General features: G+C 51.0%; 1 protein-coding gene and 2 long non-coding RNA genes across 5 annotated transcripts in view; 1 reads left to right on the top strand and 2 right to left on the bottom strand.

The window, feature by feature from the left end:
• Positions 1-1,788: 1,788 nt before the first annotated feature.
• On the bottom strand, positions 1,789-11,465 carry LOC138819920 (uncharacterized). Of its 2 annotated transcripts, XR_011369693.1 has the most exons (4): positions 11,078-11,465; positions 9,433-9,536; positions 6,156-6,240; positions 1,789-5,299 (listed from the first exon to the last, which is right to left on the bottom strand). It is a non-coding gene; the product is annotated as an uncharacterized lncRNA (long non-coding RNA). The 2 variants fall into 2 exon arrangements; XR_011369692.1 differs by lacking the exon at positions 11,078-11,465 and having other exon boundaries at positions 9,433-10,388.
• The window catches only part of Arnt2 (aryl hydrocarbon receptor nuclear translocator 2), an 83,625-nt gene continuing 73,486 nt past the window's right edge, over positions 10,629-20,767 (top strand). For both annotated transcript variants that reach the window (XM_070011511.1, XM_070011508.1), the window contains exon 1: positions 10,629-10,718. In XM_070011511.1, coding sequence (XP_069867612.1) covers positions 10,688-10,718 — 31 coding nt within the window. In that variant the 5' untranslated portion in view covers positions 10,629-10,687. The remainder of the gene's footprint in view (positions 10,719-20,767) is intronic.
• LOC138819921 (uncharacterized) lies at positions 11,579-12,792 on the bottom strand. Its single transcript, XR_011369694.1, has 3 exons — positions 12,471-12,792; positions 12,036-12,191; positions 11,579-11,700 (listed from the first exon to the last, which is right to left on the bottom strand). It is a non-coding gene; the product is annotated as an uncharacterized lncRNA (long non-coding RNA).

Below are 20,767 nucleotides of genomic sequence, written 5' to 3'. Positions count from 1 at the left end.
ATTCCACAGACCCCGCCCTGCGCCGCTCACTTCCTCTTCCTAACCCCGCCCCTCTCCTGCTCTGCTCTTCCCACAAACCGAGAGGGTGCAGTGACCACTGATTCCCACCAGATGGTGCTCTAGGTGTGCGCACCATGCTCCCTTTCTCAGGACTAGAGGGTGCAGTGACCACTGATTCCCACCAGATGGTGCTCTAGGAGTGCACACCATGCTCCCTTTCTCAGGACTAGAGGGTGCAGTGACCACTAATTCCCACCAGATGGTGCTCTAGGTGTGCACACCATGCTCCCTTTCTCAGGACTAGAGGGTGCAGTGACCACTGATTCCCACAGGATGGTGCTCTAGGTGTGCACCATGCTCCCTTTCTCAGGACTAGAGGGTGCAGTGACCACTGGTTCCCACCAGATGGTGCTGTACATGTGCACACCATCCTCCTCTCCTCAGAGCCCGGGGTGCAGTGACCACTGATTCCCGCCAGATGGTGCTATAGCTGTGTGCACCCAGGACCCCCAGGCCACCCACAAGCACCGCCCCTGGACCACTCATTTCCACGCCCTTGCTCCTCCCTTCTGGTGCTCTGTCCCTACACAAGCCCTGCCACTAAATTGCTCTCTTTTGCGCTCTTGCCCCAACCCTCTCAAGCTTTTTTTTTTTTGGTCAGTCGTGGGGCCTGAACACTGGGCCTGGGTGCTGTCCCTCAGCTCTTCAGGTGAAGACTCGCACCCCTACCACTTGAGCCACAGTGCCATTTCTGGCTTTTTCTGATTATGTGGTGCTGAGGAATCGAACCCAGGGCCTCATACGTGTGAGGCAAGCACTCTACCACTGAGCCCACTTCCCAGCCCCCCTTTCAAGCTTTGCCCCCCACAAGCCCCACCCCCGGGCCACTCACTTCCTCATTCTTGCCCCACCCCTCTCTCATGTTCTGCTCCCCACAAGCCCTGTCCCTGGACTGCTCACTTCTGTGCTCTTGACCCTCCCTTCTGCCCCACCCCTGAAGTGTTCCGCTCCTCCTACTACCCTGTAGCTGCAACTACTTCTGCCCAGGACACAGGAAAACTTGAAGCCCTGAGGAAGTGTCCCAATGTCTCTGTGCCAGAGACAGACTGGCCTCTGTGTGGGCATGCTCTAAACTTTAGTGCCCCGAGTCCCAGAGCAGTCTTGTCCCAGCTCTCACTGAATTACCACAGTGTCAGCCCAGGCCCAGCAGTGATCTGCTGGGTGCCAGGAAGGAGATGGGTCTCCAGAGGAGCCATGAGGTCAATAGGGAGGTAGAGGCTGCCGGCAGAAACAGGAACCTTGTAATGGGTTGTGTTCCCAAAGTTCATACATGGACACTCTCATCATCCGGTACCTATGAATGTGACCTTATATGGAAATGGGCTCTTGGCAGGTGAACAACTTCAGTTCCTGTTGTTAGGGTCATCCCTAACCCACTATTATTATTCCCCTAAAAGGGGGAAATTGGGTTGCAGAAATGCACACAGGGATGATGCCCTGGAGAGACTTCACTCTGCTCTCACAATGGAGTTCTAAACAGAGAGGCATGCCCTGGTGCAGTTGTTCACATTGGCCACAGGTGGCCATGTAAGGAACTGCCTATGGTGGTAGGGACAAACCCTGTTCATTTGGGATGTGAGCAAATAATACAAGAAATATGTCTTTCATCCTTCCCTAGCTCTGAAACTGCCTTTTGTGTGTCCTATAAATGCATTCATTCTGTTCACTGGACAGCCATGAAACCCAGAAGCAAAAGCATTTTCACAAATTCTAACTCAAAAACTGTAATCACAGTTTCATAGCCTTTATTTATGACACAGAAGATAAGGCTTGTTTTCTTCCCTTGTGCGCCTCAGGTTTGGGTCTTAGGCTTGTCTTTGTGAACATCACCGCAATTAAAAAGGAGAAATGTTAAGTTTACCAATATCTTGTTTAGCTCCACTCCAGCATCCAAACAATAAGCTTCCTCCTTGAATCAATCAAGTAATTGTACAAAAGTTTCTTGCAGATAGTCACATAGATACAGACAGTATGTTTTTTAAGCAAATCACCCTATGCTCTGAGTCCCCATGAACTTTGATCGTGTTATTTGCACAGCACCCTCTTCTTTACCTCCTCCTCCCTCCTGCTGACTCACCCACCAAGTCCTTATTTTACACTCATGTTTTCTCATGATCATCATATTAGGTTTAGATTCTACATAAAAGCCAAAATGTGACATTTGGCTTTTGGAGCTTGGCTTACTCACTGAACAGGATGGTCTCCAGTTCAGTCCAACCCAGGCCTCAGATCTGAGCTTTTGTTATCCAGAAAATTACTGTTTAGTATAAGAAGTAGCTCAAATTTCAGATAGCCATGGAAACAGGGAAACAGAATTGATAGTGAGAGAATAATAAAATTAAGTGCTGTGGAAGGTTGAAGGAAATACGTGATTTAGGTATAGTAGGGAGGGAAGTTAGTGGAAGAAATGGGAAATAATTAAACCCGATGGAAAGTTTCACTGTCCCAGACACTGACTGTCCCCTTCTTTTCCTGGCTAATTAACATCGGGTGTGCAGTGTGTGCTGTGGCAGACACCGTATAGCTTCTATCACCTCAGGTGATTTCTAGCGTAGTGCTATGAAGTTGGTGTCATTATTCCCATTTTTTTCATAGGTCACTGAAGCTTAGGTTCAGCAAAATGCTTAGGGTCACGCTGCAGGTATGCAGCAAGTATGCAGGTTTGTGTGATATCACAAGTAATTGCTCTGGTATCTGTCTTTCAAGTATTCTGTGTTTTAGTTATCAAGCTCCATGTGGTCAGAAAATAAACACAAGATACACCAGACTTTTGTTGCTCAGATCTGCTTGTCTTAGTTAATTCTTGTCACCTAACTTTATTCTGCAGCCATATCAATGTTTCTATTAAGAAAAAGGCCTTATGCAGGCAGTTTGGCTCAGGTATTTGATAATAAAGACTGATAATGATAAATTTATAGACATCCTGGTGCAAAATAAAAGGACAGAGCCTACACATTGTCTACCAGGATTTTTGCTGTGTTCATTTGCAAACCTCACTACAGTGTTACGGCTTTGATGAATGCTTTATTAATTTCTTTATTGTTGTTACAAAGGCGATGTACAGAGGGGTTACAATTTCATAAGTCAGGTAAAGAGTACTTTTTTTTATTTTGTCACTCATGGGGCTTGAACTCTGGGCCTGGGTGCTGTCCCTGTGCTCTTCAGCTCAAGGCTAGTGCTCTACCACTTGAGGCACAGCACCAATTCTGGTTTTCTGGTGGTTAACTGGAGATAAGAGTCTCACAGACTTTCCTGCTGGGGCTGACTTTGAACTGTGATCCTCATATCTCAGCCTCCTGCGTAGCCAGGATTACAGGCGTGAGCCACCAGCACCTGGCTCAGACATTTACTTTGTATGTTGACTTTTTTTTTTTCCGGTTGTGGGGCCTGAACTCTGGGCCTGGGCACTGTCCCTCAGCTCTTCAGCTCAAGGTTAGCACTCTACCACTTGAGCCACAGCACCAATTTCAGCTTTTTCTGTTTAGGTGGTGCTAAGGAATTGAACTCAGGGCCTCGTGCATGCAAGGCAAGCACTTTACCACCGAGCCACCTTCCCAGCCTTACATATTTCTTAAAAGACAGAGTCAACATTTTGATTTACAAATTAACTATCACAAGATACTTCTTTAATACTTAAAATTTTAATTTCATAGTATTGACAGAGTTCTTTTAGATTTACTTACACGTTCCAATGGATACGCTAGTGACCTCTTTATTAAAACTGGATGGCATTCACAGTTGCTCAGAATCCTTTTTCAACTCAGACCATTAGGTGAGGATGACTGGCTTACAGATATAGCTCAGTGATACTGTGCTTGCTTAGCTTTCCTTGGGCCCTGTGTTCAATCCACAGTGCACAAGAAGACACACATACAAACAATATAGAGTATGGATGATGTGGCATTTCTCACAAGAATGTCTTGCTGTTCTGCAGGTCTCCATGCTAAACATTCTTGATCTTACTAGAAAGATCATCAAAATAATCACAAGCCTTTTGTCTCAGCACTTGATGCACAGAGGCAACATGCACCAAAGAATCGAGGCCAGCTTAGGCTACATAGAGAGACTCTGTCTCGAAAACAGAGAATCAACCCTGGGCCAGTTCTAGGGACCTTGCACTCACCCTGTACTAAATCTCCATGCATGTGTCAATGTTTTAGTTTTGTTTTTGTCAGTCATGGAGCTTGAACTCTGGGCCTGGGCACTGTCCCTGTGCTCTTCAGCTCAAGAATAGCACTCTACCACTTGAGCTACGGCGCCACTTCTGGTTTTTGGTGGCTATCTGGAGATAGGAGTCTGGTGGACTTTCCTGCCCCGGCTGGCTTTGAACAGCAATCCTCCAATCTCAGATTCCTGATTAGCTAGGATGACAGGTGGGAGCCACCAACATCTGGCTGTGTCAATTTTTTTTTTTAATGCAAACCTCACCTTCAAAATTAACAGCTTCCTTTGGCATTTAAAAGTTCTAGGTTGTTTAAAGGTTGAGTGAAATTCCTAAGCCTGTTAACTGGTTACAGTCTGCCAACTCTCATAATTAGCATAAGAGCACTGTGTTGTGTAAATGCCATTCTGTATTCAACAATGACTAACTGATCCATTTCAGATTTTTACTTAGGAAGGGGGACATTTATCCACAATCAATGTTTCTGGGCATTTAACATATTGAGTACTGAGAAACAGAGTGAGTGAAGGCCCAGAAGACCCATCCCTCTGCTCCTTCCTCAACACTTCCCACCCATCCCCACGATGACGCTTAACTAAGTCTCTTGTGGCCTTTGAGCTGCATGACCTTGAGAAGGTCACTTCCTCACTTAGAGCTTGGGAACTCTGAATTGGGCATCAACACAGTTCCTTTGTAACGCTGAGGTTTAGTGACTGGGTTAAGACAAAATATCTTCTTCCTTGTGGACTTCCAACATCTTATTCTTTACCCCAAATCTCAACAATGGACAGATGCCAGACTATAGAAACTGTCCCAATTTCTAGCAGTTATCTATATGATAGACCAAAGATATGTATGGAGTAACAATCAGAAAAGTGGACAGACAATACAACTCATCAGCAGACATGCAGGCCTAAATATCTGTCATGTGATAGTCATGTTCAATAATGTTATTTTTTAGTAAGAACATTAAAATGTATTTGGAGATAGAATGAATACAGGTAGTGGCTGAAATAGTTGATAAATTGATAAGTAAGTACGAGGGGAAACTTGCTTGCTTCTTAGAGATGTACAAACCTGTAGAATGAAAAGGGAGGAAAATTAATGTTGGATGCTGTGGATATGAATGAACTCCAAGAAGGGCCTCTGGGCAGCAGAAACACTGAAGCAGGATAGACTAGGAAAAATGAGGTATGGCAAATGGCAGGAATTTAAAAACTCAGTTTAAAGCAAATATAGGAGACTGATCCTCCTCACCCATCAACTTCCCTTAAGATTAAGGGACCAAAGTCATTTTAGGGGAAAATTCAACAGGATACACTAGGGAAAGTAAGGTAAACGGCATCTAAGAATTTAGAAAGCAGCCCGGTGCCGGTGGCCCACGCCTGTAATCCTAGCTACTCAGGAGGCTGAGATCTGAGGATCAGGGTTCAAAGCCAGCCTGGGCAGGAAAGTCAGTGAGACTCATCTCCAATAAACCACTAGAAAACTGGAAGTGGTGCTGTGGCTCAAGCAGTAGAGCACACAAACGCCTTGGGCTAAAGAGCTAAGAGACAGCACCCAAGCCCAGAGTTAAAGTTCCAGGACTGACAAAAAGAAAAAAGAAAAGAAAAAGAATTTAGAAAGTATATAGCACTATCGTCTTAGTTTTAACCCTTGGATTCCTTCAAAACTCCTGGAACAGGGCTGGGAAGGTGGCTCAGTGGTTAAAGCGCTTGCCTTGCATGCCTGAGGCCCTGGGTTCGATTCCTCAGCACCACATAAGCAAAAAGAAAAAAGCCGGAAGTGGCGCTGTGGCTCAAGTGGTAGAGCACTAGCTTTGAGCTGAAGAGCTGAGGGACAGTGCCCAAGCCCAGAGTTCAGGCCCCATGACCGGACCCCCAAAAAAAAAAAAAAAACAAAAAAAAAACAACTCCTGGAACAAAGTGCTTACCTCAAAGGACGAACACTATGGCAGGACACATTCTATCTCCAGGATAAACACCAGTTTTAAAATACATGGCAGAAAGCATTCTTTCCTAAAAGGGATGCCCAAACATACTGGTTATTTATTTAAAGTGCAGGTTGGTCTCAGAGATCCTGAGCCAAAGTGGTAGCAGAGCAACACCAAGAGTAATTAAAACAAAGATAAACGCCCGTCTGCTTGACTTTAAGTCAGACCCCCTTTATCATATAAATATCCAGATGTCAAAGAGCCCATTGTGTGTGTCTCCCTCTGAGAAGACCCACCCTGGTAGAGTGTGCCTGTGCCCTTCAGCTTGTCTGCTTGTCTGTCTGCTTGTTTACTTATTCTACAAAGCTCTGCCAGGTTTTCTTCCCATTGAGGCTTCTCCAGAAATTATGCCATCAAAGCCAAGAACCCTAAGTGAAGATTCCCTGCTTTTTAAAAGGGAGCTTTGCAAACCCTCATCTGCACTGCTGACCGTCCCTCACCTGCTGACCATCCTCACCTGCTGACCGTCCCTCACCTGCTGACTATCCCTGCCTGCTGACCATCCTCACCTGCTGACCATCCCTGCCTGCTGACCATCCCTCACCTGCTGACCATCCTCACCTGCTGACCATCCTCACCTGCTGACCATCCCTCACCTGCTGACCATCCTCACCTGCTGACCATCCTCACCTGCTGACCATCCCTGCCTGCTGACCATCCCTCACCTGCTGACCATCCTCACCTGCTGACCGTCCCTCACCTGCTGACCATCCTCACCTGCTGACCGTCCCTCACCTGCTGACCATCCTCACCTGCTGACCATCCTCACCTGCTGACCACTCTCACCTGCTGACCGTCCCTCACCTGCTGACCGTTCCTCACCTGCTGACCATCCTCACCTGGTGACCGTCCCTCACCTGCTGACCATCCCTCACCTGCTGACCATCCTCACCTGCTGACCATCCTCACTTGCTGACCGTCCTCACCTGCTGACCGTCCTAACATGCTGACCATCCCCTGTCTGCTGACCATCCCCTGCAGCTGACCATCCCCTGTCTGCTGACCATCCCCTGCCTGCTGACCGTCCCCTGTCTGCTGACCGTCCCCTGTCTGCTGACCGTCCTCTGTCTGCTGACCATTCCCTGCCTGCTGACCATCCTCACCTGGTGACCGTCCCCTGTCTGCTGACCATCCCCTGCAGCTGACCGTCCCCTGTCTGGTGACCGTCCCCTGTCTGCTGACCATCCCTGTCTGGTGACCGTCCCCTGTCTGGTGACCGTCCCCTGTCTGCTGACCATCCTCACCTGCTGACCATCCTCACCTGCTGACCGTCGCTGGCCTGCTGACCATCCCTGTCTGGTGACCGTCCTCTGTCTGCTGACCATCCTCACCTGCTGACCGTCACCTGCCTGCTGACCGTCCCCTGTCTGCTGACCGTCCCTGCCTGCTGACCGTCCCCTGCCTGCTGACCGTCCCCTGCCTGCTGACCGTCCCTGTCTGGTGAACATCCCCTGTCTGGTGACTGTTCCTGTCTGGTGACCGTCCTCTGTCTGGTGAACATCCCCTGTCTGGTGACCGTCCCTGTCTGGTGACCGTCCCCTGTCTGCTGACCGTCCCCTGTCCGCTGACCATCCCCTGTCTGCTGACCGTCCCTGTCTGGTGAACATCCCCTGTCTGGTGACCGTCCCTGTCTGGTGACCGTCCCCTGTCTGCTGACCATCCCCTGTCTGCTGACCGTCCCCTGTCTGCTGACCGTCCCTGTCTGGTGAACGTCCCCTGTCTGGTGACCGTCCCCTGTCTGCTGACCGTCCCTGTCTGGTGACCGTCCCCTGTCTGCTGACCATTCCCTGTCTGCTGACCATCCCCTGCCTGCTGACCGTCCCTGTCTGCTGACCGTCCCCTGTCTGCTGACCGTCCCCTGTCTGCTGACCGTCCCCTGTCTGCTGACCGTCTCTGTCTGGTGAACATCCCCTGTCTGCTGACCGTCCCCTGCCTGCTGACCGTCCCCTGTCTGCTGACCGTCCCCTGTCTGCTGACCGTCCCTGTCTGGTGACCGTCCCCTGTCTGCTGACCGTCCCTGTCTGCTGACCGTCCCTGCCTGCTGACCGTCCCTGTCTGGTGACCGTCCCCTGTCTGGTGACCGTCCCCTGTCTGCTGACCGTCCCTGTCTGCTGACTGTCCCCTGTCTGCTGACCGTCCCTGTCTGCTGACCGTCCCTGTCTGCTGACCGTCCCCTGTCTGCTGACCGTCCCTGTCTGCTGACCGTCCCTGTCTGCTGACCGTCCCCTGTCTGCTGACCGTCCCTGTCTGCTGACCGTCCCTGTCTGGTGACCGTCCCCTGTCTGCTGACCGTCCCTGTCTGCTGACCGTCCCTGTCTGGTGACCGTCTCTGCCTGCTGACCGTCCCCTGTCTGCTGACCGTCCCTGTCTGGTGACCGTCCCCTGTCTGCTGACCGTCCCTGTCTGGTGACCGTCCCCTGTCTGCTGACCGTCCCTGTCTGGTGACCGTCCCCTGTCTGCTGACCGTCCCTGTCTGGTGACCGTCCCCTGTCTGCTGACCGTCCCTGTCTGCTGACCGTCCTCTGTCTGCTGACCGTCCCCTGTCTGGTGAACATCCCCTGTCTGCTGACCGTCCCTGCCTGCTGACCGTCCCCTGTCTGGTGACCGTCCCCTGTCTGCTGACCGTCCCCTGCCTGCTGACCGTCCCCTGCCTGCTGACCGTCCCCTGTCTGCTGACCGTCCCCTGTCTGCTGACCATCCCCTGTCTGCTGACCATCCCTGTCTGGTGACTGTCCCTGTCTGCTGACCGTCCCCTGTCTGGTGACCGTCCCCTGTCTGGTGACCGTCCCTGTCTGCTGACCGTCCCCTGTCTGGTGACCGTCCCTGTCTGGTGACCGTCCCTGTCTGCTGACCGTCCCCTGTCTGCTGACCGTCCCTGTCTGGTGACCGTCCCTGTCTGCTGACCGTCCCCTGTCTGGTGACCGTCCCTGTCTGCTGACCGTCCCCTGTCTGCTGACCGTCCCTGTCTGCTGACCGTCCCCTGTCTGGTGACCGTCCCTGTCTGCTGACCGTCCCTGTCTGCTGACCGTCCCCTGTCTGGTGACCGTCCCCTGTCTGCTGACCGTCCCCTGTCTGGTGACCGTCCCCTGTCTGGTGACCGTCCCTGTCTGCTGACTGTCCCTGTCTGCTGACCGTCCCCTGTCTGCTGACCGTCCCCTGCCTGCTGACCGTCCCCCGCCGGTGACGGTCCCCGCCCGGTGACAGGCCTTGCACTCACGTTGGGAAGCCTTCCATGGAGTCGGCGCAATCGGTGCACGGGGTGCTCTGCGCGCTGCCCTCGAGAAGTGTCGGAGGGAGGCTGAGCCGCCCTTGGTCTTGAACCTGCGGAAAGCGTGGCCCGTGGACGCGGTTCCGGTGAGAGGTGGCCGGCCTGGCCCGGGCGGCCCGGCCCGGCCTGCGGCCGATGCGCGGCGCTCTCTGTCCTCCGCGTGTCCCGCCTCGTCCACGCGTTCCACGTCCGGTCTCCACTTTGGGACCACGCTGGCCTCTGGACCCCTTGGTTAGCGGTGGCGGCGGCCGGCGGACCCGCCCGTCCCAGCGGGGGCCGCGCCCGCCCGGCCTCCCGCGGGGCACAGAGCCGCGCTCGGGTCGCCCACAGCCCCGGGCGCTCCGGGAGGACGGCGCCGAGCACGGCCGGGCCGCTCCTTCGCACGCGCCCCCTTCGCCCTGGGAAGACCGAGGACAAGGTGGCACCGGCAGAAGCGCCCGTGCGGCCGCCGCGCCCGCTCCCCTCGGGTCTCACGCACCCGCGCGGGAGGCCTCCCGGAAGCCTGGCTCCCGCACGGGCCGGGGCGGGGCGGGGAACTCCTCCAAGTCCTCAGTGCGCGGGCCGGAGCCGCCCGAGCTGTCCGGAGCCGGCTCGCCGGGACCTCGGGCGAAAGACGCGGGCCGAGGCGAGGGGGGCGGCCGCCCGGTCCCGGCCCGGACGGCGGCGCGGCCGCCGCGTGCTAAGTGGGCGGCCCGGGCGCCTTTGTTCCCGGCCTCTCTCCGGACCGGGAGGGCTCCGGGCCGCCCGGCCCCGCGCAGCGTCCCGCCAGCGGTGCGGCGCCGGGGCGCTCGTCCGCGCGGAGGGGGTGTGTCCGGGGAGCACCTGCGCAGGCTCCGGGGGCGCCCGCCCGCTTCCCGCCCGCGGCCCGCCGGCCTCCGGCGCCCGGTCGGGTCGGAGCGGGAAGGGGGGGGGGGGTCCCCGCGGCCGCGGCGCCAAGTCTCGCGGTGCTACGGCTCGGACCCGGGAGCGGCGGGCCGGCCCCCGCCGCGCGACAAAGGCCGAGCCGGAGGCGGCCGGGCCGGGGCGGGGCGGGAGGGCGGGGGGCGCCCGGGAGCGGCGGGGAGCGGCGGGGACCGCGGAGGCGCCGCCCGCCCGCGCCCTCCTTTGTGTGCGCGGCCGCGGCCGCCGCGCTGGGCCTGCGCCGGGCGGCGGGACCGCGCGCCGGGCTCCGCCGCGCCCCGGGGCGCCGGTCCGCGCCCGCAAGATGGCAACGCCGGCGGCCGTCAACCCTCCGGGTGAGTAGCGGCCGCGGCCCCGGCCCCGCCGGCGGCCGGCGCTGGTCCAGCGCGGCGCCCGGGGACCGCGGGCGGCGTGGCGCGGGGCCCCGCGGGGCCCGGCCGGCCCGCAGCCCGGGCCGCATTCGGGACGACCTCCTTTGCCCCTCGCCGCCCCCCCCCCCCCGGCCGGCCCCGTCCCGGGAAGCTCGGGGTCGGGCCGCCGTGCGCATGGTGGGTCCCGCGCGGACGGACGGAGAAGTCCGGAGCCGGGAGCCCACAGGTGGGGACCCGGCTTCGCCCCCCGCGCCCTCAGCCGGCCGCTGTGTGTCCCAAGTCCGGGGCAGGACGGAGCGAGTGCGGCGGGCGCTGGCGCTCACCTGTCCGGGCCCCGCCGCCGCCCGGCAGGCCGCACACGCGGGCAGCGGCCCGGGCCTTCTGGCTGCTTAGGGACCGCAGCAGAGGAGCTCCGTGCCCGCCGGAGACGGGTGGGCGCGAGTGCTGCGGGCCGAGGCTCGGGCTGGGCGCGCGGGACACGCGGGGGGCGACCTGGAGACGTTAGGCCGAGGAGCCGGCGTCCCGTCCGTCGGCGGCGGTCAGGGGAGGCGGGTGGCCGCCCGGCCTTTCGGGACTGCGAGGCTGGCTGAGGACCTTGGCGGGTGCAAGTCCGGAGGGCTTGGCTCCAGGCATGGGCGGGGTCGCCGAGGGGCTGGGCCCTGGGGCTTGGGGCCTCGACTGCCTCTCCACAGTGGTGACAGCAGAGAAGTCCCAGGATCACGGAGGATTCGCCAGACACTCTAGACAACTTAGACGAAAGGTTGCCTGCCCGGAGGTGGGGAGGCAGGGCTTACCCGAGGTCAGACCTAAGGACAGGGCCGCGAACACGAGACCAGGGAGAAGCATGGGCCACAGGAGTCCAGAGTCGGTGTGAGGACAAAGGAGGAGGCCAAGGAGACCAGAGGCAGGTGCCACTTGGCTGAGCAACTTCAACCTGCTTCACTTTCTAGAAATTAACAGAAAACACATAGATTTGAATGTAGTGAAAGCTGGAAAGAACAAAGTTAATGCAAATACTTTAGTCCAGTATAGGTTTACATTGGAAAAAGGAATAAGATTTCAAGTGATTTCTATTTCACCACTGCTGCAAACTGTTCTGCCCATCCCACTGGCCGTGGGCTGCAGACGGAGCATCTGCTGGGTGCAGTGGCGCCCAGCACTCCAAGCCCCGTCCTGGGGACTTGTCATCCAAGTCAGTGCCTGTTGGGCTTGACACACAGTGATATCTCCATCTTGTCTCTTGACAGAGCTACTGGAGATCTTGGCATGATGAGTACTTACCAGCTGGCAGTTGTTTGAAGTGATCACCTTTTCGGTGAAGCTGGCTCCTATGGCAGCAGCATGGATAGGGATGTGTTGTTCTTGCCACATGGGAGTCTCCAGCTTCTTGGCAACAAAGTCTCAAGGGGTAGCTCCAAGAAGGAGATTTCAGATTTCCTAAACAACAAGGAGAACAGGACACCTGAGCTAGCCGCTCACTCTCATCTGCAGGAGTCACATGACATTTCTCTAACTTCTTCCTCAACCTCCTTTCTAGATACTGTTGCTTTGCACAGAGTAAGAGCTTAGTAAACACAGCTAAATGAACTGAGAGGCACCGGGACTTATTTCTGCTAGTACTTTGAGCTCAGGGTGCAAAGGCCACCTCCCAAACTCCCATTTGTTTTTTCCCTAGCCGATCACTACACACCCACAACTTCATTGCAGGGGCCCTACTCTGCAGTACGGTGGTGGCGGCGCTCCCGGGGGAGTTGGTGATGGTCCGAGGTGAAGCGGGCCTCACAGCCTCCTGTTTCTTAGTTGGTGGGAGCCAGGTTTCAAAACTCGCTCATGTGCTCCATCTAGGTCTCCAGTGTTGGATTTAGGTTAGAATTCTATCAACTACTTATGGTAGGAGAAGTCCCTAGAGGAAAAAGAGATGGATTCCCAGCTCTTCCCATGGGTCTTGCTGCTGTGCCTCCTATGGTTGGAAATACTTCCTGACTTCTGGGTCATTTCCAGTCCTTACAAGGGTCTCCAGTCCTTTCACATTAGTAGATTTTCTCTGTTCTTTCTGTTCAGGGATAATTCTAGACCAGAGAACTCTTTCTTCTTGTCCTGTATGTTAACTCTTCCCCTTCCTGTGTGCTCCCATCTTCGTGATGCATGAGTCATTCTCTACAACCAGGCACACGGCAGCAAGCATAATATCTTAAAACCTCCTGAATTGTGAGCTATTTAAACCTCTTCAATAAGCTACCAGTTTCAGATATTTTATAACTACAAAAAGGGGACTAGTACCAGACTTTATAGCATGTCTTCATTTTTTCTCTTAAGAATCTGCATGTAAATTTTCTCTTTCAGCAAACTGATGGTTCAGTTTTTAGTGCTGAATAAAATTTTAATATTAACTGGGTGCTGGTAGCTCCTGCCAGTAATCGTAGCTACTCAGGAGGCTGAGATCTGAGGTTTGTGGATCAAAGCCAGCCCCAGACAGGACAGGCTATGAGACTCTTATCTCCAATAAACCACTCAGAAAAATCCGGAAGTGGCATTGTGTCTCCAGTGGTAGAGCACTAGCCTTGAGCACAAAAAGGCTCAGGGACAGGACCTAGGCCCTGAGTTCAAGCCCCACAACCAGCCAAAAAAAAATTGCCAGTTGATGTACTTAACAAAGGGCACATCAGTTGTTTCTAAGTTGTGGCGATGATAGCTGTTACTGATCAATATTTACTGAGCAACTACCACGTGTCAGATACTGATATTGTTTCTGGGTTTGTGATGATAGAAAAATTGGTTCAGCCACTGTTATCAGGTAGTAAGCTAGGTAGTCACAAAAGGACCATGTTATTAATAAAGTGTCTCAAGCCTATGAAGAAATGATTCCCGAGACAGAACCAAAGGTACTAATTTACATTAGAATTTGGTAAAGGCCATTTGAAGTCGGCAAAGACTTGTGTGAGGAGTTGATATTTAAGTCAAACTCTCAAGGATGAAGAGAAATGTAAGGAAGAGCATTCCGAGTACAGGGAGGAGATCCTGTAGAGGCCTGCAGGTGGGACAAGGTAGGCGATCTAGAACCACCAGAAAGGGCCATGTGGCTAGAAGATGTGACCCCGTGAGAAGGCATGAGCAGCTGGAGATGTGGGCCAGAGCTTAGCGCATAGAATGCCCTGGGTGTGGGTTTACGAGTTCCCACTGGCTGGTGAAGGCAGTGAAAAGCCATTTAAGAACAGAGCAAGGAAGAATCATGGTCCAGTATGCACTTGTGACACTTCCTGTGGATAGTGTGGCAACCATTCGGAGGGAGGCTCTGGAGTAGCAAGATGCCGTAAGGTGCCGTGGGAGAAGTAGATGCATTGTGGGGGGGAAGGGGGGACACTGTGCGAAATAACTCTACCGCCCCAGTGATGTCCTGTCCTCCCTTGAAGCTGAGCAGGGCACGTGTTTGTTAGGTAACATCCTGACCTTAGAGCCAAGTGTTACAGAGAGAGGTGAAGTAGGACCCGCAGACTGTCTTGACAGCTGGGTGGCTGGAGGTGATAGACAGGCAAGGTGTAAGTGGTCCAGCAGAATGCATTCAAGACTTCAGTATCAGTCACTGTTGTTACACTTTCATCTTCCTCCTGGGACTGAACTGCAAGTCCCCAGCCAAACAGCCTACCCTCTTTAGGGACTGGGGCACCTAGGGCCAGGTAATCCTAGCCTTTCCTGCCTGCATTTTATGCCATTAGACAGGTCATGTCTCAATCTGTTTCCGGATTCAAGAAGTCTTAATAATGGAGAATGATATTTACTTTTCTGATTTGGCAATCCCTGATTTCTTTTTTTTTCGGGGGGGGGGGTTCCGGTCGTGGGGCCTGAACTCCGGGCCTGGGCGCTGTCCCTTAGCTCTTCACCTCAAGGCTAGCACTCTACTACTTGAGCCACAGCGCCACTTCTGGCATTTTTCTTTCTGCTTATGGGGTGCTGAGGAATCGAACCCAGGGCCTCATGCATGTAAGGCAAGCGCTCTACCATTGAGCCACCTTCCCAGCCCGCAATCCCTGATTTCTTTGTACAGCTCTAGAACAGTTTGGGAGCATCTGCAAGTGGGTCTGGGAACCTATCAAGGCTTAGGTGGTCGAAGGAAAGACAGAGAGGCAGCATGGCCTGGGAGCAATCAGGAGAACACATCCAGGGGGAAGAGCAGCATAGAGATTTGCCTGAGTTGAAGCCAAGAACTTTGGGAACTCCCAAAATTTGGGAACACCACTTAAGAAGTCAGTGTACTTGTTAAAAGACTGAAGGGAGGTCAGGAAAGGTACATGCAGTCCCCTGTATAGACATTAGAACATGAGCTTGACTGTAGCCGTCAACATGCCTGAAACTGTGCTCCATTTTTTTTTAATTCATGTGTATGCAGTGGCATCTCTTTTTCTGTGTAAATGGACCTCTGTGTCAGGTTAGCAGGGTATCTGAGAAGCCTGAGCTTCAAGGCTCAGGTGTGTCTAAATGGTGCTTCTCAGCTCTCTGGGAACATTCTTCGTTGTCACATCTCCAGGTCTTGTCCTCCAGGCTTGGGTGGACAGAAGCCAATATGTTGCTCTGTAAATGGGCATCCCCTCCCATGATTTTTATTTGATGCCCCTCTGGTGGAGTCATGCCACCTGAGCTGAGGTTGGTGAACTCTGATTTAGGGAACAGAGGATTTTACAGTACTGGGGGCAATGACAACTGCAAAAGACACCAAGGGGTTCTGCTATGGATTCTTTCACATCGTGTGGTCCATAATAAAACATCAAAGTTAAAAAAAAAAATAAAACAACAGTAGGCTTTGTATTGCTGTGTACCCAGGCTGACTTTAAACTGGCTCTTCCTGCCTCAGTGTCCCAGTGCTGACATTCTAGGTGTGTGTGTGTGGTGTGTGTGTGTGTGTGTGTGTGTGTGTGTGTGGTGTGTGTGTGTGTGTGACACATCCAGCCTAAGATAGTGCTTTTGAGATAGATACTTATGGTGGAAGTTATTTTAAGTGTGAAATAACAATTGCAAGAAGTTTTCCTTATTTTTAGAATAACATTGATGTTTCTATAGCATCAGCAGTTTGAAATGAAGCATAGTCTGGAAATTGGTTGCTATTATTTTATATGCTTGATGGATTCCAAGTTCCCCAAAGACTAAACTGAATGGATGTGATCAAGGATCACAGCTGCGGTCTGTTTTCGGTCTGTTTTCGCTTTTTTTTGTTGTTGTTTAATCATTTCACACCGGAAAAAAAAATGTCCAATTTAGCTTAGCCAGCTTCCTTGAACATAGCGTCTATTTGTCTGCACTGAAGGCTTGATGCTTGGTGCTAGGGTTTGGGGTAACATGATTAGGAAACAGGTTTGGTGATCTGGGATTGTGAAGCTTTAGGACAGTGCTATGCGAATTTATTCAAAAGACCAACCACTGGTTAGTAACCAGAGAGTTTGTGAACTCCAGTTCTTCCCTGTGGGCAAAGAAAGAGTGCTGGAGGAATAGTTTGGGGTGTGTACCTTTTCCTGATCAGCATCACAAAAGGCAGACCTGCTTCCCGCTGCCTGCTGGGTCTGAGGGGGCCTCCTGCGTCTGCCGGCTTGCTCTCCCTCCGTGACTCCTCCCACCAGATCCCCACGGCTGTAAACGGCTCTGCTCCCCATTCACTGGACTAGGCCAGACATTAATTATTTTAATTGCCTATCCACCTAATTAAACAAATATTAATTGAATGCCAACTGTGTGCTCACAGTGGTGTGCTAACCCAGGCATTTTTTTCTTTCATAGAGCTTTACTGTGTGGTTATAGAGTCAGCCATTTATTAAGTGGTCACACACACCAGATACTGTCACTCAGGAATGGATGGCAGAGGATTGCCACAGTTTCACAGCCCATGCAAAATCCTTGAGACCCACTCATGAAACGCATTTCAGAATGAGAGTCTCGCAAAGAGGAGAGTCTCACGAGGTAAACATTTTAGCAAGGATTTATTTTAGTATTGTGAGAAACATCACCCATCCAAAGCTTACAGAGTGGACTAGAGACAAGAAACACAGAAGAAATGAGACTTTTATGGGTTTTGATGATTGCAAGGTTGCAAGATTGTCTTGCAATTGTCTTGCAAGATTGTCTGGTAGCGGGCACTCCCACAAGCCATTGCCAGGAGCAACATATTCCCTAAGGTACAGATCACTTCCTCCCTCCCTTCCTTGTTAATTTGAGCACTATGGATTGTACAATCTTACTTAGCGTCAGTCACCTAGCTTACATTAATTTAGTATATGTACCTTTGGAGATTGATTGATGGTCCTGTCTCTACCCCCACCCCTGTCTCCACCCCTGGTCGGAAGACTCTGTATGTGCTTTCTGGCACATACTCATTTTACTGTTGTCTACTTTACCCCTACTGTTTCTTAAACACAGACACACACACAGACAGACAGACAGACAGACAGACACACCCCTCCACCCCCTTCTAGTGTCCTATTTGCCTATTACATTTACTTAGGGAACTTCCAAGTGCAGGGACTGTACGATTGTCACGTCAGTAACCTGCTACTGTGTGAGCAACTTTCAATCAGGTTCACCTGTCTTATCTTGAAAATGGACAAAGGCTGACTTTACATTTTACATTATAACATAGTTAAAGTAAGGGAAAATAGAGTGATTGTTCTTTATAGCAAAAAGGTTATTTTCTGGCCCCAAGTTTAACTGAGGGTTATAATACACATGAAGTTATGGTGCCTCCTTCCCTTGTGCAGTGTTTCTCTCTTTTCTTCCATGACACACAGTTAGTTACCATGAAGAATGACACTCAGTTTGACTTTGCCTGATGTGACCTCACCATTGTAATTGGCTGTGCTTTTCTATGAATATAGCTTTTCCATTATTACCTTTAAATAGTTGCACAGTTAACCTGTCAGTTTACAACTACTATGCATCTTGATCATAGTTTTTCAGCATCTCCCCGAGTTCCACCCATCTCGATTTTCCTAGTTCCATTTTGACATGCATATTTCATGTATTATATTTTACATATATGCTATGACTGCATTCACCCACCCTTCATTTCTGTAATTGTCTGCCCCCCTCCTGAATTCAATTTTTTTAAGCCAAAATACCTTGAAACTGCACTACAAGGTTCTTTTTGAACTATTTAAAAGTGAGCCTCTCGGTTGGTGACCAGGTATGTGTAGACCAGGTAAGGAAAGATGCTTAGTGGTTTTGAATCCACCTCCACTTACCCAGCTAACCTCTTCTTAGGGTTCTCTATGCTATATATTAGCAGTGTCACACACTTCTTATGAGTATAGATCCCAGTTGTTGCTGTTTTAAGACTGTAGGGTTTATATTTTTCTAAATTAAATACCAACTTCACTTGATAAATAATTATAAGCTAACTATACAAAGATTATCATTTCTCTAATAAAGTCAGTAGGGAGCTGAAGTAATTACTAACTTCCCTGACATATAAATTGAAAAGCTTTTCAGGTAAGTTGCTCATGTGGAATGCCTGAAACACACAGAAATTAACAATTGGATCTTCATTCACACTATAATTAACTGTTTTGTCTTCTGGGTTGCTAGTGCATATCCAAGTTTGGAGATGTATGTATTTTTACAAAGTTAATTTTCTACTTTCTTTAAACTTCTCTTCAAAATTAACTCACATTTTTGTGTGATCCCTAAAAATATATATATTAAAATTGATAAAATTATATTAATTAAAAAATTACAAAGCATTTTAGATTAATTTTATCATGCAATACAAAGCAAGCCATTTTTAACTTATAATCCACTCCTTCTGAAACAATGCACTGAATGACATTTTGTAGTTGAAATGAATCATCTGATGATAGCTGAGTACAAATTCTATTACTTCATTTTCTCCATCAGAATAAATCTACCTCATCTCTTGCTGTTTGAATGAACAAAGTCATCATTTGTTTGGGGTCAAACAGAAAAGAGCCAGCTAGCTGGCTGTTATTTAATCTAAGTAGACTGTCAGGAAATTATAGCTTTGAAAAATAAAATTAGTAAATGTTAGGTTTTTAAAGAAGCTGCCGAGTAAGAACAACACCATGCACGTGGTATTCAGGTAAGGGTAGGTTTATTCATCTCTCTGGCTGGCACCAGGCCGGGTTGGTACTCCATGAGGCTGGGAAAGAGCATCTGACCACAGGCCGTGCCTTATAGGGTAGGGGTGGGGGAGGTGTGGCCAGGCAAAGGAAGGTGGGACTAGATGGGCGAAAGGTGTGGCCAGATTGAATGGATGCAGACGGGGCCTCTTCCAGGTGTGCCAGTTGCCTAGGTAACGCAGGCACGGGGCGGAGTTGTGGCTGCGAGGAGGGCGGGGTCTGCTCGCCATCCAGGAGCGGACCTTACAGTAAACACTGATATATAGAAAATCAGTGACTTAGAGAGTGAGGTAAAGAAGTTACAGAGAATTCAGCAGAGAGACAGAGTTAGGAAATATGAAAGATTGACTAAGAGACAAAGAGATGAGGTCTACTTCTGGCAGAGGTTCAGTGACAGTGAAGAGCAGAGGTCTGCAATATTTAAGGAAAAGAGGCTCATAATTTTCTGAGCACAGTAAACACCATCGAGCCCTAGATCCAGTAGCTATTACAAATGCTAAGCTAGATAAGTAAAAACGACATCCAAACCTAAATGAAACGATGAAAAATAGAAAACAGCTGAGAAAAAAAAATTGAAAGCAATACCTAACAGCAAACAGATCACATACGTGAGAATAGCAGTTATGATAATCTTGTTGACATCTTCACAAGGATAAACAAGAAGAAAGTAGAAGCATTGGTGAAGAGTTAATGTACATCTAGAATTCTGTAATTAGGTCACTTATCTCTTAGGATTGAGAAGGGGATTTTGTTGTTGTTCCAACACTGGGATGTGAACTCAGGGCCTTGGCACTGTCCCTTAGCTTCTTCTGCTCAAGTCTTTTGCTCTACCACTGGGGAGCTCTGCAGTTCTACTTCTGGCTCTTTGATGGTTAATCAGAGGTAAGAGTGTTGAAGACTTTGCTGTGATCCTCAGATCTCAGCTTCCTGAATAGCTAGGATTACAGGCGTGAACACCTGCATTTCTGACTGGAAATTTTTTTAAATAAAAACATTTGCAGGCAATAAATATAGGGAATTAAAGTCCTCATTACAAGAATTTGTAAAAGACAGTAAGTGACCCCAAGGGGAGGCTCTCTGATGTAAAGAAAACAATGAATCCACGAATAAATACATGTTGGTGGCCAGAGAGAAAGCTGTGTACTTCTGACTGGTGTGCATAATAATATTTCTAGAGTAATAATGCATACACAGCATATAACCCAAATGATGACGTGAGCCCTGTGCAGACCATATGTACATACACACATACACACATTCAGTTACACACTAACAACCTAGGGAACAAAGATGGGATAGCCAGTTTGGGGAATTATGACCAATATACTAAATCTGTCATACCTCCTGTTTTTCTGCGGCTGAGTCAGAATAATTTTCACAGTTTTTAATACCAAAAATATTTCAGGACAGGTGAGGTTTTCTTGACACTCAAATGTTGGTGATTAGAGACTGAAGCAGCCATACCCACTCATTTGTGTGGCGTCTGATGGCGCTGCCCGGCTGCAGAGCTGGGTACTGGTTCCAGAGACCTCATAGGGTGGCAAACGACATAACAATGTGCTCATCTCTGTCTCAGGTAGTCCCGGCTGAGGTGACCCTCATGCTTGGGCTGAAGTCTCTGAGAAGTCAGAGGTGGCCCGCAATCTTCTCGGTGGCCACAAGATGTGTCCTGTCAGTCAGCACCCGCCCCAGCTCCCTGTCAGTCAGCACCCGCCCCAGCTCCCTGTCAGTCAGCACCCGCCCCAGCTCCCTGTCAGTCAGCACCCGCCCCAGCTCCCTGTCAGTCAGCACCCACCCCAGCTCCCTGTCAGCACCCGCCCCAGCTCCCTGTCAGTCAGCACCCGCCCCAGCTCCCTGTCAGCACCCGCCCCAGCTCCCTGTCAGCACCCGCCCCAGCTC

Source organism: Dipodomys merriami, unplaced genomic scaffold (assembly GCF_024711535.1).
Source record: "Dipodomys merriami isolate MVZ:Mamm:240054 unplaced genomic scaffold, mDipMer1.0.p SCAF_823, whole genome shotgun sequence".
Taxonomy (NCBI): Eukaryota; Metazoa; Chordata; class Mammalia; order Rodentia; family Heteromyidae; genus Dipodomys; species Dipodomys merriami.
Note: the sequence above shows the minus strand (reverse complement) of the source record. Positions and strands in the feature narration are given on the sequence as shown.